Source organism: Schistosoma mansoni, chromosome 7 (genome assembly GCF_000237925.1).
Source record: "Schistosoma mansoni strain Puerto Rico chromosome 7, complete genome".
NCBI lineage: Eukaryota > Metazoa > Platyhelminthes > Trematoda > Strigeidida > Schistosomatidae > Schistosoma > Schistosoma mansoni.
In genome coordinates this window covers 6,856,274-6,877,037 of record NC_031501.1, presented here as the reverse complement: position 1 = coordinate 6,877,037, position 20,764 = coordinate 6,856,274, and the positions used below count along the sequence as shown (strand labels likewise).

Genomic DNA, 20,764 nt, shown 5'->3' with positions numbered 1-20,764 from the left:
TCAAAATACATCATTCAACGGCTACAAAAATATCAGCATCTTATTTTAATCTGTTTACAACAAGTGGGATACTACTATCTTGATTGCTCAGTATAAAACTCCAAATAGAAATACTTATCATTGCGGTCGGTTAATAATAACCTGTATTAGTGAGCTCATGGTCGTATGCAATCTCCTGTTGGAGGATACTTTAAAAATAGGCATTTTTTACACGGTGCTGAGTAGCAGTCACTGAAGAATGAAGTATTGGAGTATTGATGAACCACCAGCATGATCATATAACTATTTTTCAACGTACTTGCAATCTTCAATGCTATAAACTCTAAGATACAATCAAAGTGAAGTTTTTAACCATCGAGCAGTTCCATGTTCAATTTATTTGAGTCACAATGACGAAAAAATATTTCATGAACTCTTTGTTCGTAATAATCAATTATAATCTGTCCTTCATCTGTCAAGGTTGTCAAAGGTCGATCGGGTGATACATTGGGCGACTAGTCGCATTTATAATGATTGACTACAGGGTCTTGTGAGCCTTCTGGTGGTTTCGTCAGCACACCATTTATCATACACTGGATTTATATTGTGACTTATTCTATCAAACACAGAATATGATTCAGGACTCCGAACCTCAGAAGTTGCTCTCCAGCAATGTCGATCCTGTAAAATCTAGTGCAATGCAAAAGAAAATACGGCAAAAGTATTTTAAAAATGATGCTGTAATTAAAGGTTTGTCAGTCAACATCTCTTTTATCCTTGAAGCTTATAAGTGTGATTTAATGAGCCAGAATATAAATACTCCTGTTAAGCTGTACGTTTGTCATTCGGCCTTAAATCTTGTCCATCGTCCGAAGCGAAGAATACTGGTATGTGATTTTACCCATCATAGTTTTTGTTTAGACAGCACTTCTTTTCAGTCAAATCGTTGAACTTAAAGTCCAAAATGAACACTCTGTAAATATACACACCACTAGTAACGTAAGTTTCGTATGCCTTTTTTTTGCCAGTATTTGTTACACTTTGTACAGCCTAAAATTCACTTTTGATCGTCTTCACCACAAATTATATTTACTACTTTCCAGGAGACATACACTTTGGCTAACTTTGAACGATCAGATTCAGCTATAGCTTTTCTACGCAATTATTGGGAGGTCATTTTAAAAGAAAAGGCAAGTTTTTATGTATTTTATGACTTACAAAGTACGACGCTTTTGTCTTCAGTAGTTGTAGTACCTTTTTGGTTTAAATTTGATGTCTTCTCCATACGTAGTGCACGCTTGACTAACCAGGACTATGTAGTAGTGTTTCATTTTTAAGCATTCTGATAAACTTAAGTAGTAACTTCTCAGAAAAGTTGCCAATCTGAGTTTCAACCACACCCTCGGCTACATCTCGTCCCGTTTTCCGACAGTTTAATCTTCATGCTAAAGAAAAATCAAGATTAACTACGGCAGTGATCTAATTATTATGCTCGTGTTCGACTTCTTAATAAAACGGCAGAAGTTTTACTCAACAAGAGCACATCTTCATTTTCTAGTCAGAAAAAATCTATACAATTGAACTTCAAGGTTTAGGCAGCTCAATCTTCAGGGTAGGAGACCTTAGTTATCTACGCCTGTAATCAACCATTCATTCATCAACCCCTTAGACTTTTACCAACAACAAGTTACAATACAACCAAAATCCATTAGATATGTTATACGAGCCCAAATTGTTCTAGATTTACGTTGTTTCCAATTGCTTTAGCTTTCTAGCGGTGTTTGGTGTTATCTTTATCACTACAACAGCGCTAGCAGTTACCCTAAAATATTGGAGCTGTAGAATTCTCTGTGTAGGATAGCCGTTTCGATCCATTTGTTTTTTTTAACCAAACCACAATACTTGTAATGTTTCAGGACAAAAAAGCCTCAGTAGTTTTAGGACAAATGTTGGGTTAATAAAAAACTGACTCCTGGTTGAATTGTAGTTGCGAAATGTAAAGCGTCTTGACGTTTAAGTCTGGTGATTTAGCCTTTGACTTAAAATCACGAGTTTGAAAAGGTAGTTTCAGACGTAGGTGAACTTGTAAGTTGTTAATGAAGAAATAAAGTATCAGAGTTATGTTCAACAGAAGTGTTTGATGTCAAATGTTAGGTAGAAGCAATTACTTCGATATATATATATATATATATATATATATATATATATACAAAAGCTAATCCACACTTATCACGTTTTTCTCACTCAACTTCAAGATATAAATATCTATTAGGTTTATTATTAATTAATGATAACAAATCTATGATATATTTTAGAAAATGTTCTGGAATATGTTTGTTAGTATACACTTTGGGTGCCGAATAAGATCACATGTTTGGATTCCACACCAATTATCTACATTCTAACCATATGTTGTAGTCAATAGTCTAATTTTTCAGATTTAAACATGGTCATATAAATGTATTATTTTTGTGTTTGGATCGATATTTTTTTCTGGATTACATGTGCCGTATAAACCTTAAGATTTCTCATTTATACCAGCTTTCACGTACTTCGACAATGTAAACTTCTCTTTTTTCATACTGCTTAATTCAGAAAACAATCATTCTAAATATGGTAGTGATAATAATAATGGTATCTATAGCGTAATTGATATGTACTATTTATTCACCTTATGTAAACATGGCTCTTCATTGTAAAAGTCTCCAATTATCAAATTAGTAATAATTTTCCAGAAATAATGTGAAAATTAAAGACATTGACTTAAATATACATCCAACCCGAAACATGTAATAATTTTCGGAAATAATGTTACCAAATAATGTTTTTTCCGACGGATAAAGAATCTTCCTAGAGCACAACTAGTTAATTTGCTACTGCCGTTTCGTTCTGATGTTGGACTCCCCAGCAGTGCGTATCCACGAACCCGCATGCAGGATTCGGATCTAGGACCGGTCTTGCGCGTGAACGCTCAACCCCTAGACTACTGAGCAGGCATCAAACGGTGTTGACGTCTGGCTCCAAACAATCCACGTTGTCACGCAATCATCTTCCATTATCCTCGGCATGTAACGGCACTCGACATGGTCTGGCTTCACTGGTAAAGGCTTCTCACTAGAACTCCGAGAATTACATACTGTTATGACTTATGGCCCTGTCAATCGCCACGTGACACTACCGCCAGTCAGAATACGGACTTCTATGACCTTGTCCGTGTGCTAAACCAACGATGCGTCAACCAGCACTAGCAACCTTGAGTCTACTCAGACATACGTAGTTTATATACAAACAGACCATACCTCACTATACCATAAAATAAAAAGAATGGTAAATCATATAACAGTCGCCAATGGGTCAAATGAAAGCTTATGATAAAAGGAATATGAATATACATATAATTTAGTTACTTAACAGTTATCCAATAAGAATATATATAATAATACCCCATAAGTAATTGCTAGCCGTTACCATTCATTTGTTCTTCGTTCGGATTTGACATTTACGCCCGTTACACCTCTTGGAACATAAGCCGACTACTAGGATTCTCCAACCAATCTTATCTCGGCGATTACGATTTCCTAATCAGCACACTTTTCATTCTGTAGTCCTGTACTGCAAACTGGTCGCCTCTGTGTTGAGGATCTTTTATCCCTAAATACAACCTATGCCAGTGAAAATCAATCTCAGTTTCGCACCGATTTAGAGTGATTTTCCTTCAGCCTACTTCAACGCATTGTTGTAAACTCTATTGGTTAACTTTCAATGCATTTTAGTCGTACTTAGTTATCAGATTTTTAATACCTTTCCTTTGTAATGGTTATTTCACTGTGACAGTAACTCAGTTAATCAAACTCTGTAATCATTAGTCACTGAATTGATATATCATCTAATTAGATTGGATGTGAAATTAATTTCTTTGGTCTCATCCAGTAAATCTTAACAACATTTTATATCCAATAAAATACTTTTCTGTAAGCCTAACGAACAATACATGAAACTAGAGAATATGGGTAATCAATAACAATGAATAATATGATATACATAGACTAATAGTTCTTGTCCTGTTAATTCCAAACGATGTCTAGTTAAAACACTTTTTACTGAAGTAAAAATACTGTACCGAAAAGAATTTCTTTAGAAATTCATTCCGAAATATGGAACCCTATCAGCGAAAACTTGTTTTAGTGTCAGTTTAGGTAGGGGTAAGATTTCATGGAGAATCAGGACAGAGTTTAAATGGAGTTATTCTATTCAAATAATATTCAAAATATAATATCAGTCGACCGTTAAACCAATCAAAGATGAATCAGTACTCTTTTAAGGTCATCTGCATTTACGAATTCATAGGTACTTTAGGAAGCAAGTATATATAGGAAGAATTTTACAAACTTTTCCGAGTATATTTCTCGAAACCTATGCTTGAGTGGAAGCCAATACTTCATGAATGCTATCGTCAGACACTTACTGGATAAAAGGCACAAAGTGTACACCTTTGACAACTCTGAACTTACCCCACTTCAGAGTAGCTATTGGCATCAAGCTTTCCCAACCTCATCTATGTATATAGAAAGGAAGACATGTTAATTCTCCCTTTTCATCAATAAAAATAATACTGAAACAAGTTGACCCGTTGTTCGTGTACATATGTATAGTGCATAACATTTATATTCTAATTCTTCCTCTGTTTACTTTCCAGTGTTTTTCTCCGTCGTATGGAAGCTCACCAGCTAACAGATTATTTGTTAACAATAATACTACTAATAATAATAACAACACTAATGACCTTTTAACTCACCCAAATGCAATTATAAGCGATCTCTACAATCGTTTACTAATTTCAAAAGGTTCAACCACTGTCAGTTTAACAAGTACCAGTGGCGGTGCCACAGGAAGTATTAGCAATAGTGAAACGGAGAGTGTCGTCGGTGTAAAAAAACAAGGTGGGTAATTTCCATACATAAATATATGTGTACACTGGTTTGTGTTCATTGTTAATTGGTAAAGTTTGTACTTCCTCGTTACAATTGAGAACCCCAGTTGATCGACCAATCTTCGTGTGCAGCTATATCCTATGTTTAATAAGTCTCAAATAAGACGAAATACATAATTCAGATTCCTCTGTTAGTTATCAATCAAATGATACTTTATCTGCTTTGCTTCTCATCTTGTTAATACTTACCCTCTCTCTTTCTGGCTGTTTTACTTATTTAAACACAAACTATTGGTACAATGAGGCACCAAAATACATATGTGCCACACAAATCATTGGATTTGTGTGTGGATTGGGATATTACCCCTGGCCTTTAACTCAGGTGTCTAATCCACGAGGCAATGGAGCTACGTCGAGGCATGTGGTAACCAGAAATAGGTTCATACGCCATTTGTTTCCTCAGGATCCTGGAGGCCATGTGTGCCATTAGTTTGAATTCACGATTTACCAACTCTTCTAACTGGGTCCTCCGTACTCACCAACCCGGTTTACGCTACGGGCATTCTCTCTCTGTCCCTCAATAACGTAAAAAAAACGCAGAAGTCAGTGTGTAGAACTTCCCTGGCAATGAATATACACGAGTGGCCATATGAGAGCATTTTGGTAGGTAAAGCGGGCTATTTTTACTTTCGGTCGTACCTATGTATTCGGAAGTTCTTTCTTTTTGTGCTTATTTAAATTTGGTTTGTTGGGACACAAAATTGAGATATACTTCTAGATGATCTTGAGATTTTAACATGTTCTAGTGAACCAGAAAGCAGCAAATATGAATAAATGAATTATGGTACAAAATCAAAGAAATTACAATGTATTTCTCGTAAATGTTCCCCTACATTAATATATACACACTGACTTTGTACTCAATTTTTCTATCGTGATTAGTTCAATAGTATACTTTGGCGTCACTCTATTCATGTTTATTTGTATACTTACAATTTTCATTTATTCTTGGATCAAGTGATTGATAATTAACCTTTTCTTTTCAACTCCGTTAGTTATGATTGTAACAACTTGAGTTGATACTCTCTAAAAAATGTACACCAAATTGTGATGTTATTTCAACCAATTAAGTAGTTTTGGTTACTTTTATTTTTTTATTTATTTAAACACATAAATATTGGTACAAAGGGGCACCAGATATATATGCACCACCAAAAAATTGTCATTTCATTTAATTGTGTGAGTGCTATGATACTCTTCGGGTGCCCAAACTGAAGCAGGTGGTTTTCTTAAGGGGTCACACCCCGAGCCTTCAACCTAAAGGTCTGATCCATAAGGTAGTGGAGCATCGTAAGGAGATGCAGTCCCATGGTAGCCGGTGACCAACAATTGATTCGTACGCCATTTGTTCCCTCAGGATACTGGAGCCCATGTGTACCATTGGTTTGTAATCAGTGTTTTGCAACTCACCTAGGTGGACCCTCTGTACTCACCAACCTGGTTAAAGCGTCGGATATTCGCTTTTCGTCCTCTCAATTTCGTAAACAACACCCAGATTGAGAGAAGGAAGTTAGTAGGACTTCTTTGACAGGCTATATACGCGTAGTCATGTGAGAGCATGGCGAGAAGGGGAAAGGACTCTTCCCACTCTCGACCGTACCAGGGCATTTGGGGGCTTTGGTTACTTTTATAAAATAATTTATCATATATAAGAATGTATATCCCTTCAGTGTTGTGCTTTTTTTTCTGAATCGTTAAATAGAGTAAATGTTCACTATCCAATCGTTTTTGTTTAGTTAACAAGTAAAGTATATAGATTATTAAATTCTTTACTATTATGTATATAGATTTCTGACACATTAGCATATTGATAAAATTTTGTACTTTTTTCTAATGTGACTTGATTGGATATGGTGTTTATGAATTAAAAACTATTTATAAGTGTCCAAATTCAATTCTATGCTGTCAGTGTTGTGAATAGTACTTTGGTGTATCGATTGTTTTCTTTCCAATTAATGAATGACTGGATCCATTTCCCTGTACTAATGATATATTAGTGATAACAGTTGATGAAGTAATACATCATTGTTGTTAATGCTAATATCGATGTAATTAATATGAGGATCGTGGAGTCATCTATAAAGCCTTCCATAATGATGCCTCATTTATATTTTATTTATTTATCTATATGAACATATAAATATTGGTACAAGGAGGCACCATATATATATGCGTAACAAAGAAATTGTCATTTCATTTAATTGTGTGAGGGCTATGATACTGCCCGGGTGCCCAGACCGAAACAGGTGGTTTTCTTAAGGGGCCACACCTGAAGCCTCCTACCTAAAGGTCTGATTCACAAGGCAGTAGAGCATCGTAAGAAGATGCAGTCCCATGGTAGCCGATGACCAACGATTGATTCATATGCCATTTGTTCCTTCAGGATACTGGAGCCCATGTGAACCATTGGTTTGGAATCAGGGTTTACCAACTCCCCTAGGTGGACTCTCCATGTCCACCAACCCGGTTAAAGCGCCGGACATTCGCTTTTCGTCCTCTCAATTTCGTAAACAACACCCCTGGTGTGAGAAGGCAGTGAGTAGGACTTCCCTGACAGAGGCCGTATACGCGTGGCTGTGTGAGAGCATTTCGAGAGAGAGGGCGGGCCCTCCCCACCAGGGCATTTGAGGGCGCTTCGTTTATAACCTAGTAATTAGTGACGGACATTCAACGACTGGTTTTATTTACATAAGTTTGAAAGGGTTAGTAGACATCACAGACACATAAATTGATGTTTTATTGATATTAATATCGTCACCTAATGTTCCATTTTTATCATGACGCTATGTAAAGTTATGTTTGTTATTTAGATGTTTAGATATTCCACATACGTTACCTAATCATTAGAAAACAGTCATGATTCAGTCTGATTTGTATTGGTTGTAAATTTTACTACCAGCCACAATCCATCTCTTCTATATAAAGTGTGTGATAAGATGGCTATTTCGAAGCAGTCTACCTAGAGAGCATGTATACCAACTAAGACGGATCAAATTCAGTCAAGAATATCACCAACGTAATAATTCAAGCCCTTATATCAAATCGAATTCATATCCGTTTAACTAAACTAGTAGCTATCTGAATTCAGTATCTCAATGGATAATGCGCTGGGTGTTTGAAGTTTAGAGTACTGGGGTCGAGCCTTCGTTTGGGTACTAACACTGGAATGAGACAAGCTTTCCGCACAAAAGATGAGTCCCCAAGTGGACGAAACGCTCATTTCGGATTTCACTAATAACCACAATCCACTCATCCTATAAAAATTATAATTCACTTGAACTAAAATTCAGATTCTTGTCTCTGAATATGGTTGAATAGCTTAACAGTAAGTATTCAATCTATCAAATCTTTTTGCTCTCCATCGCTTCAGATTAGCTGCAGCCTATTTAACGTTGTACCCAGTTAGTTAGTCATCCAAACGTAACGTAGAACTTGGGATATGTATGCATCATAAATTTCCTATGTAAAATTTAATATCTGATGACTTTGGTATGTAAAAGCTTTATCCTCTTTATATTATAAGTATAGGATTATGGAGTCTCTTAAGTTTGAATGAAATCATTGGTCGATCGATGTTAGACTGCCATTGAAAGCTTGGAAGAACTGAAGTTCCACGTTCAGGGTCGTCGATGTACACTGCTGAGGAGTCTCATACTAGGAAGAAACAACCGTTCAATGCTTCTAGGCTTTCAATGGTAGTCTAACATTGATCGGTTCATGATTTCAATGAAACTTGATATTCTTTTCATTAAAATAATTTAAATTCATAATTATCTAGTTGAGCATACAAAATGTCTTACTTAGTTGGTTTTATCAAATTTCTCATTTTTAAAACTATTTTTACGCTGTAATTTCGAAGCTTATGACTTATTTGCTAAATCTCTCGACTATAAAGTATTCAGTCGTAAATTCGTTACCCTGCTTTGTATATTACAATTGTAGACAAATATCCAGTTCGTATTATCAACCTCTATACCAAAAATATAACTCAGATTCTTAGTCATAGAGTATTATAATGTTGTTGGGCCCCCAAATGTCCTGGTACGGCCGAGAGTGGGGAGAGTCCGCTCTCCCTCTCCGAATGCTCTCACATGGCCACGCGTATATAGCCTCTGTCAGGGAAGTCCTACTCACTGCCTTTTCGCATCACGGATGTTGTCTACGAAATTGAGAGGACGAAAAGCGGATGTCCGGTGCTTTAACCAGGTTGGTGGACATGGAGAGTCCACCTAGGGGAGTTGGTAAACCCTGATTCCAAACCAATGGTTCACATGGGCTCCAGTATCCTGAGGGAACAAATGGCGGATGAAACAATCGTTGGTCACTGCTTACCATGGGACTGCATCTCTCGATGTTGCTTCATTGACTTGTGAATCGGATCTTTAGGTCAAAGGCTTCAGGTGTGGTCCCCTAAAATAAATAAATAATAGTGTTGCTACATAGAACTCGATATTTTTTTCAGTGAATTAAGTCCACCTAAACGTTTTCTCAGTTGATCTATATTTATTCTATGAAGCACATTGAATCAGTATAAGTTTTATATTAATGAACTGTTTGTATTTTTTTTTATTGACAATTCAGAATCTTCAATTCGTAAATTCAGTCTAGGTGTTTGTAAACCATCTCTTATTGAATTTAATCATTTAAATAAAGAAACAACAAATCAAAATATCAATATTGGATCCAATGATGTTATTCAACATAATGATAATTCCAATGTTACTAACCCAATTGTAAATAATGTATGCTCCACTCCATCTCTTTCAAATATCCCTATGAAACAGAATAATACAACAGTTTATCAACAACATACTAAAACTTATAATAATGAAACAGTCAATACTAATAATAGTAATAATAATAAGTTTAATTTTAATAGACCAAATGTTACTATATCAACGGATTGGAATTGGTGGCCATTTAATGTCCTTACCTATCTGTTTAATGCATCTCCTTCACAAAGATTTACCATGATGATTGCATATGCTATGTAAGCATTATGTAATTTTTATTGATAACATTTATTACATAACATGTTTTTTTATAAATTTGATCAAAAAGGGACTGAACAATTGTTTTGATCTAGTTTACCTTATCTTGGTTATAATGTAGCATAGTACTGACTAGTCAAGTAGTCAGAGATCCGAATAAATATTGATTTATTTAATGATAGCATCTTTATTTCTTTGACTACAGTATACCGAACAACATAGATTCAAGCTTTTGTATTCGGACTGTAGGGAGATCGATTTCCCCATACTGCTGGGTACATATATCTTTCCGATACGTTCTGCCAACGTGTACGGAAGCTGTAGCATGGGTTTTGTTGTCGTCGTCGTTATCAACCATTAATATTTCAGCATACAGAGTTGAGCTCTAGTGTAAATGTTTCTTTTTCCCTCTTCATTTTCTGTAACAAAAGTTCGTTTTAGTCACCATAAGTTTTGTATCCGTTAAGAAACAGGTAAATTTGACATTATTTTACCTATCTGATGTCAACCATCTATTTGTTAGGAATTACCGCGATGGACTCTGTTTTCTGGTGTAAGAATAGGTTAGAAGAAAGTTAATAGCGACCAAATCGAAAACATTATATCAGTCCATGAAATTATCATCGGCTATTGGTCTTAACCATGTTTGTCGATATAGACTACAACTGCTTGAGGTTCACGAGATCATCGTGATCAGAATCAATCACAATGACTCTGATACATTCATCCCGACCGTTGCTGCTACCTTGACGTGGTGGTCGGGCTTGCCTATCGTGATGATTCAATCGAGCTATACTGGCTGGAACAATCGTTCCTCAAGGTCCTACCATGCCAGGCAGGTCGTTTGAAGAGCGGTGAGACTAAAAGCAGCAAACCCAAGGTCCGAAGGCGAAGTCGTACTGATAACTGTACAGAGGTGTGACGGCAGTAAGGTGTTTCCTTCAGACAACCAGCATAACAGCGATGCTGCCTTCCCACAAGGAGGGGTGAGGTTAGAAAAGGTCGACCCTAAAAATGCACACCTCGCCTTATCCCACGGATATCCGTCTGCGGCGGTAAGGTCCCAACAAGTACGGAGCTAACACAAAAACTACCCACAAAAAGGTCGTGTGACCTACCTCAAGCAGTTGTCCCTTGGGCACTGTGGTCACGCTCTCAGGTCATTAAGACCACTTGTAACCCAATTTCCTTTTCAGATACCTCTAGAAGAAGTCTTTCACGGTGTGGGCAACCGGGAAGTGATAACTGCCCTCATACCTCTAACAGCACTCAAGGTCACTGTATTTATAGTCAATCTCCTCTGACTGTATGTTAGTTACAATTAATTTAATTATTAAAGTTTCTCGTAACCAAATGTCTAGGTATCATCATTATCATTTATTATTCTTCCATTTATTCTTTCAATTTTCTTTTTCTAGTTTAGGTTTTTTATTCCTATCAACAATACATCTATATCATCGATTAGCATTAATTGATTTACAAACTGGTCCAACTATACGTCGTGCTGGAATTCATCAACAATCATCTACTACATCTAATTCAGAATTACATAATTTAGAAGCACAATTAACTTATTTAACTCAACTTACTTCAAAAATGATTGAAACACTTGGTTATTTAACATCAGAATTAAATAGTTTTGTATTATATTCTAATCCAGAGAAATTTTCACCAGATCAATCCACTTTGAATACATAATATATATTGTATACAAGATGTAATTATCAGTAGTGTTACTAGTAGTATTAGTAGTATTATCATTATATTATTACTACTATCATATGTCTTGTATTATTGTTGCATTTCATTTCAACGATCTTGTTTGTTGATCTTTCTTCTTTTGGTTCACAACTCATATAAACATTCCCCACTATCAGATCAAAACGCACATATACACACACACACACACAAGTATATTACAGTGTTATCTAACAAGTTCACGAGTATACATGTTTTTTGTATATATCTTTACTTATTAATGTATTTCTTCTTTCTCTTTGTATGTATAGTCCATTATCATCTATCTAAACAGTATCTACAATTTAATCAAACTATATTGATCTCATTACCATAGAAAAAAAAGGAAAAGGGAATAATGCCCTCCACCCCTCATTACCCCTCTTATCCATGTTTTGCTTCTTCTTCTTCTACTTCTTCCAAAAAAATATACACTACTTACTACCTCTCTTTTCGTTTATCATTTATGTAACGAAGAGTGAATTGTTTTGATATCACTATCTCACTATTTGCATTATATACTATCATTAGTAATAATAGTAATAATGGTAGCATACAATGTTTCATCCCTCCTCTCTTCCTTAATTTTCTGTATCACTTTTTTATCCCTCTCTCTCTCTCTTTGTCAAGTCTTATACACATTGACTTGTAATCTTAATAACAAGTACATTTGCACAATTAGATCAGAATAGTATTTCTTATTTATGCCTTGTATTCTACTCTATTTAATTTACCTTTAGAGATGCATATAAGATACATGTTAACTTGTTTGTCTCTTTCTTTTAAAAGCTTACTCTGTTTTTGTTCGCTTACTCCAATCTATGTAGTGCATGAGTGCATACATTTCTTGTTCTAATGTAGACCTTTCTCTTTTTCTTTCTGCTTTAATATTTATTCTGTCAGCTATACATAGATGACTAGCGTTTGATCTGGATCAACTGGCTGGCAGTTAGTCCACTAGACTTGTTACGAACTTTATTTTCTTCGGATAGTTTGTTTCTAAATGACTTTTAGAGTTAATTCATTTATTTGATTGTTATTATGATTTCATACTTAGTTTCTCTCGGTCTCCGTCTTTGTTCTCTCTATGACAATAAGTCTTTCAATACAAAACTTTACTACCACATTATTTTCATCATTACCACTACTACTACTATATATTGTGTCCCAAGTTTCTGTGTAATAAATTTTTTTTCTCTCTTGTTTACTACCATAATTTTTGTTCTTGTTAACTTTTTTTTTTTCGTTTGATTTCGGTATTTCATTTCTTCCCTCCTCTCATTTCTCTCACAATCTACAAGAAGAAACATTACAACGCATTCTCCCTTGTTTTATTCACCTTTCCAATTGAATCATGTGTTGTTACTGTTTGTTTGCTTCTTCTGCGCAAAATAACTATTCGTTCTTGTTTCGTTTAGTTCACCTTTTCCCATTGATGTTGACTTACATGTTATTATTATTATTATAAGTGATGATAATAATTGTACTGGTTACTTATAAAATAATAAATATTATATATCTTGTACGTATTGTAAACTAAAAAGGGAAAGTCAATTTTATCAGTAAATAATAAAATAATTTAAGTTACATTAAAATGTTATTTATATTGTTATGTATATTGTTATTCCATCTTTAGTCTTGTTAGGGTATCCTGTGTGACGGTGATGAAACAGGATGTTACTTTTAATTCTTATGGTATACTTGACTTCAAGCTACATTTCAATTGTAAGAGCTTATGATAATATCTGATTATCTAAACTGAAGTTAGTTGAGTGTGACTTGAACGTACGACTTAATAGATGGAAGTCAAATGCTTTAACTAGTGAGTGGTCACTTCATTGTCATGTAGTATTAGTAGTGGTACACTGAATTGTAGTCGATATTCTACAAAAAATCTGAAGTATGCGAATCACTGATATCAGTGTTATTCATTATAGTTTATTCGTTAAATTGCGTCATCTTTTCATTATCTTTTATGTTGGATTTTTCATTGAGTTACGAAATTTATGTTCTCTTAAAGACTCTGCATGACTGGCGGCCTGCTTAAACATTTGGGCTACCTGTTCCTGTCATCTATATATTTCAACAACTTATCTAATTTTGTTTGTTTTAATACATCATTATGGCTATTAATCGCACAACCTATCCAGGTGCGTTTGTGAAAAGTTTACAACCTTTCGCTGTAAAGGTTACAAAAGGCCCAATTAGAGATATCGTGGTTGCTGGCAATATGCAGCGAAAAGAATGTACATTATTTAGATGTCGATTGACTGGACTGTTGACTTCTAACTGGAGATCACTCAATATTTGTGGTCAGGATCGACGAAGAAGTAAGAAACGGAAACTTGTTGAAATCGTTTGTGCTGAAAATTCTATATTGTACCAAAAAATATAATATTGAATGAAGCTAAGAATAATAATAATAGTAGTAATTTGTTATAAACTACATTTTAATGGTCAAACCAATCGACTTCAGTATACTGGATCACAAATTGAAATCCTTGTATTTCATCTACCTTGGTTTGAGAAACTGATTAATAACACTAGTCTTGAAATGGTGAAGTACACGAACACTAGCACTTAGCTGACGGCTTTCGCTTAACACAAAATCACTCAATAAATTACAGGAAACCAGACTACACTATAGGTGTAATCTTACTTTCATTTCATTGGCGTTTTGCTTTCAAATCAGACTGCTTACCTTAAATTAGATTTTACTGACTGCCACATGAGAAATGATGGTTAACACACCTTTTTTCTTGATGAAATGAATATCAACCGATGCTTTACTCAAATCCCTAATGTTAGTCGAAATTTCCTAATCAAATATCATATTATGATCAGAGTGATTCTGTGATTGGAAGTTTTCTTTTAATAATACTATGAGAACATTATTGTTTCTTTGAATATCCTGAATATATGTGTCGTTCAGCTCCGTATTCAGAATGTTACATCTTTAAGTTTATTGACTGTCTTATTCCTTGCTTATTACATATGTAATTTTAATAGTTGAGATCATGAATCAATTGAAGATAGACCACCATGGAAAACCTGGAGGCACTGGACGGCCGCTTCGTCCTATTGTGGAACTCCTCAGCAGTGCGCATCCACGATCCCACCTCGCGAGATTCGAACCCGTTCAGTGCTTCCAGGTTTCCCATGATGGTCTAGTTTCAATTGATTCATGATCTCAACTATTAAAATAACTATAATATCCACAAAGCCTCTTCTGATATTAATCAATATATGCTCACTAGTGACCGGCTTCAAGAGGTATTTCCAGGAGTTTTAGTAAGAGGCAGTAACCAGTGGAGTCCAACCAGGTCTGTTGTGATATACTAACTCACCAAGGACATTGGTGGATGTGTCACTCAATTTCGTAGATCGGTCGACGTTAGACGTTAACACCGTTGTGGATGCGCACTGCTGAGGAGTCCTACAATAGATCGAAACAGCCGTCCAGTGCCTCCAGGTTTTCCATGGTGGTTTAGCTTCAATTAATTCATGATTTCAACTATTAAAATTACTATAATATCCACAAAACCCCTTCTGATAGATATGTGTTGGTATATAACAATCAAACAATGAATTAACTATTGTTTGACTTATTAATTCATTGTTATACTTAACTTCAAATGAATTTCAATCATCCATTTATTAGAAATAACATCTCTGGATATACGACTATGATTCTTGTCTCAATCTTTGAGTGTAATATTTGTCAACATTACAGTATCATTTTTCCAATTATTATTATTGTCTTTATTCGATATTGAATTTTTTGCTACAATATAGAATTCTTAGAACAAAGTATTTCAACAAGTTTACTTTCCTTATTTCTTGGTTTATCCTGATGATAAATATGGAGTGATCGCCAGTTACATGCAATCATTTTAAGAATCAATAGCTGAATAATGCTTATTCTTTTCGATGCATATTTCCAGCCCACCCACCCCCCTATGTCTCTGATTGGGCTCTTTTGTAAGTTGTACAGCGGGATATCGTAAACGTTCCACAAATGCATCTGAATAGGTTATGCAATTAATTGACATATTGATATGTTAAAACAAACAAGGAAACAGATAACGTGTTGAAATATATAGATGGAAGGAACAGGTAGCTAAGATATTCAAGCAGGCCGTCAATAACATTGAAATGTATACATCTTATCCACTTAGAAACACGTATTATATTGTGTAAGAAAATGTATTATTTCAAAAAACGACCCCAATGAGATTCCGAATTTCAGTATATGTACCGCCGAAGCGAGTACATATTCCAGCACATATATATTTATATAGGATACATACGTAAAATTTTCCTTCATTCTTATCTATCCAATAAGACAAGTTGAATGAATTTACCATGGTTGGAATATTCCTTTATATTGTTTGCATCAATAATATAAAGTTCAGCATATATTGTCTGGAAACAAAATAGATTTGTTCTACTTCACGAAGTGAATGATGAAAATATCAAACAGTACTACTGTTTTCTATGGTGGTCTATCTTTAATTAACTCATGAACTCAACTATTAAATTACTACAATCTCCACAAAACCCATGAGTTCATTTAAGTTAGACCACCATCGAAAACTTGAAAGTACTGGCTGGCCGTCCCGTTGTAGTACAGGACTCCTCAACAGTGCGCATCCATGATCATGCATGCGGGACTCGAACTCAAGACCTCCAATCTCACGCGGGAACTCAATATTTAGACTAGGAATTTATACTAACATTTGTTTGTATGAATCGATTACCTTGATTCAACAATTCATATTCAATGTTCTGAAGGTTCGACGCTCTCCACAAGCCTTGAATATCTATGGTACGATTTCTAGTGATGTTGTGGATGAGTAATGTTAACAAATCCATTACTATGATGAAGCAGATGTCCAGTACTTCCTAGTTTCTAATAGTTGTCTAACTAATATCGATTTGTGATATTGTACTATGAATTCAACAATCCCAATCAACAATTAAATAACAGGACTTGAAATGTTCTTCACCCATTCTTATGCTTCCAGTTAATATTTTGACAACGAAAGGCTCAATAGAACAGAAATTTTGTAATTACTGTTTGTTTATTTTAGCAGTCCCTATCAATAATTTATAAGCATAGAAAAAAATATTTTTTTTCGCTTATCTTCTTTACTTCTCCCAGACATATATCTTGGACTTACACACACACACACACATTTCGGACTTACCTGTTACAATGTTATTAAATATAAATTCATTTAGTATTGTTTGTTTGAATCTTCCCATCGATGTGTTAGGACTGCAACTGGTCAGTCTGTAATTGACATGTGTGCATACTGTGCGTATCGCGAGGGTACTGGGTTCGAGTCCCAGAGTGAGTATCAAATCTGAGATGCAGGTACATCCAGCTGACGAGCCCCAAATAGGACGAAACGCTCGTCAAACTGGATTCCACTACTAGCCACTATCCATCTCTGCTTACCATGCTTGTTATTAAATATAGTTTCTCAATAATGTTCCGAAACTTATATTCATAAATTGAATCAATCAGTTCAATGTAATATAGAACCTGGTACTAATAATGAAATACATCAATATAATCGAATTGAAGGACAGTTGTCAGTAGACAGTTTGTTGAATATTCCTAATGAAATGATATGTTCCTGAAATTTGAAGAAAAAAACTTTCTGTTAAGTCTAATGTATTCAACTCTGACTATTTTTTCAACTGCTTGTGCGATATACAGCTGCTTTCCGTAAATGGGTTGGTGTCTGACGAAAGCTCAGCACGGATTCAAAAAGCTCGTTTGGCTTTGCCAACTTACGTCACCTATGGCGAAGACGAAATATCCGTCTATCAATTAAGGGACGAGTATACTGCGTAGCAGTTCGCTCTGTTCTACTTTACGGCTGCGAAACGTGGCCATTAAGAGTAGAAGATACTCGTAAGTTACTAGTATTTGACCACCAATGTCCTAGAAATATTGCTCGCATCTGCTGAGATCATCGGGTAAGTAATAGTGAGGTTAGACGCAGGGTATTAGGGAATGATGCTGGTAAATCAGTTGATGAGGTGATGAATCTTCATCAACTGAGATGGTTGAGCCATGTGTTACGTATGCCTGAACACCGATTACCACGACGCACTATGCTGATTAGTATTGGGGATGATTGGAAGAAAGTTAGGGGCGGCCAAACCAAAACATGGCATCAGTGTCTGAAGTCACTAACTTCTAGTCTGAGCCATGTTGGCAGATGAAGACTACCCGGTTGGGGTCCACGTGACTATCGTAACCAATGGTTGGAGACTCTGTGTGACATGGCTCAGAATCGATCACAATGGCGTAGGTGTATACACTCTTTATCTTCCCTTAAACCTTGAGATTAAAATTGCTTCATACCTGTCTTTTTTCCTGTACTATATCCTTATATACAACCTTTCTTTTATATATTACCACCATTAAACTAACTACTTCTATGAATTTGGTGTTCATCTTGTTGTGCTAACGAGTGAGGTATGGCAACTTAGACCGATGCATAAAATGTGCCTGGTTCTACTCTGTAGTTGACTGACTGACGTAAATGGAATATGTTATATTCCATTATTGAATGTATTTTCTTTACTGAACTAAATAATTGATATGATGGGTAATGACTTAATTGATTTGAGTTTGATTAACATATGATAAAGATTTCTTTGTCTAATTGTCTATGACATGTAGTTATATCATATTAGTAATATCCGATGGTTATAGACGTTTTTATTTTAGGATATTGTATATTCAGTAAATTGTTGATTCATAAATGTCAAGTACATATGCCAAGAACATATGGAACTCAAAACAACTGTCTGTCAACCAATATCAAAGTCACAATCTTCAATATGAACGTCAAGACAGTTAGTTCTATTGTACGGAGCTAAAACTTCGAGAACTATCACAACCATCATCAAAAAGGTACAAGTATTTATAAACATTTGTCTACGTAAAATACTATATATCCGTTGGCCGGATACCACCAGCGACAGCCTACAGTAGGAGAAGACAAACCAGCTTCCAGTTGAAGAGGAAATTAGGAAAAGATGTTGGAAGTGGATAGGACACACATTGAAGATATCATCAAACTGCATCACGAGGCAAGTTACAACTTAGAATCCTGAAAGGAAACGGAAAAGAGGAAGGTCGAAGAACACACTACGTCCAGAATCGCAAGCAGACACGAAAAGGATGAACAGCAAGTGGGAATAACTGGGAAGGATTACCCATGACATAGTTGGATGGAGAGTGCTGGTGAGTAGCCTATGCTCCTCTTCGTACCTTACTTGAATGGACCGATTCACAGTCTCCTTTTTGAAGTACAAATATATAATCGCATTTACACTGCTGATGGAGATTTTTTTGGTTTTGTTAATAAATCTTCAATTGCATCAGCTTTTTGTGTTCTTACTTCGAGTAGTGAGAATTACATCGGTTTCAAGTATTTAGCAGTAGGACTATGAAGGTATAACTTTATATCCCAATTGTACTGAATGATTTAAGATATTCTATATTAGATTATTCATTCAATTTTCATTTTATAATACTTGGACAAAATCAAATAGTACAGTCAAAGAACTCATCAGTAACTTATTTCACTTCTGAGGAGTCCCATAGTAGGACGAAACGACTGTCCAGTGCTTCCAGGTTTTCCATGGTGGTCTAGCTTCAATTGACTCATGATTTTAACTATGAAAATACTAAATTCTCCACAAAACCCCTTCTGATCATTTAAGATTAACACTTGCGAAATTGTAGTCGGAAGATCAATCTTATCTGATGTAAGATATTTATACCGATTCGTTTCTTTAGAAAATGTCAATTATCAATACTATTCTTATTATATGAGTATGACCTATTTCACTTATTCTCTTTTCTTTCCCAGAGGATTCACTATGTTGCATAGTACTACATTTAATTATTTCGATTTTTTTTAACCCATCTCCCTGACCTTGACCTTAGTTAAATATTTATTTGGTGTATATTCATGCCTATTATATATATATATATATATATATATATATATATATATATCTGTGAACGGGGAATTACTGTAAACGAATATGTATACTTTGGTAAGTACGTAATCAATGACATTAGAAAGTATTTTCATAACAAATTCACCTAGTATTGTTTGTTTAAATCTTCCCTTTGATGTTTAGGACTGCAACTGGTCAGTCTCTAATTGGCATATGTGCATACTGTGTGTATTGCCTCCATATATCCTTAATTCACAAGCATTGTAAGCAAAGATGGATAGTGGCTAGCAGTGGAATCCAGTTTGACGCGCGTTTCGTCCTATTTGGGACTAGTCAGCTGGATTTACCTGCATCTTAGATTTGATATTCACTCTGAGACTCGAACCCAGTACCTTTCGCTTCAAACGCCGTCACGTTACCCACTCAGCTACTGAGTGCTGATAGCCACTTGCTTGTGCAATGGGGTGAAATTTAAATTAACTTAGTATTGGTAGCCAATATCCATCTTTATTTGCATAATAGTTTCATTAATATCTAAACTTAATTCATTAATTTAAATTTTAAAGTAAACCTATGAAGAATGTTAAATTTGAATTCACTTGATGTTGTTTGTTTTTATCTTCCCAATGTTGTTTAAGTCTGCAATTGATCAGTCTCTTGTTGACATATATGCATCCTGTGCGGATTGCTTCGATATTACTTTAAGTCACAAGCATTATAAACAAAGATGGACAGTGGCTAGCAGTAGAATCCAGGATCAATTGCAGTCCTAAAAATCAATGGGAAGATTCAAACAATCAATACCAAGTGAATTTACTAAGGTTCATCTGTAAATTCATTTCAGATCAGAGGGGGTTTTGTGGAGAATTTAGTATTTTCATAGTTGAAATCATGGATCAATTGAAGTTAGACCACCATCGAAAACCTGGAAGCACTGAACGGCCGTTTCGTCCTACTATGGGACTCCTCAGTAGTGCGCATCCACGATCCCGCACTCGCGAGATTCGAACCCAGGATCAAGCAGTCTCGAGCCGGAGCCCCTAACCGATATTCATATGGATTCATATAGATT

The 20,764-nt window shown here is 35.3% G+C and overlaps 1 protein-coding gene across 1 annotated transcript; it reads left to right on the top strand.

The window, feature by feature from the left end:
• Positions 1-611: 611 nt before the first annotated feature.
• On the top strand, positions 612-11,658 carry Smp_134580 (hypothetical protein; the record flags this gene model as incomplete). Its single annotated transcript, XM_018798728.1, has 8 exons — positions 612-729; positions 763-866; positions 901-978; positions 1,083-1,181; positions 4,676-4,919; positions 9,551-9,711; positions 10,031-10,077; positions 11,379-11,658. 8 exons carry the CDS (start codon positions 612-614, stop codon positions 11,656-11,658), a joined length of 1,131 nt encoding a protein of 376 aa, XP_018653641.1.
• Positions 11,659-20,764: the final 9,106 nt, after the last annotated feature.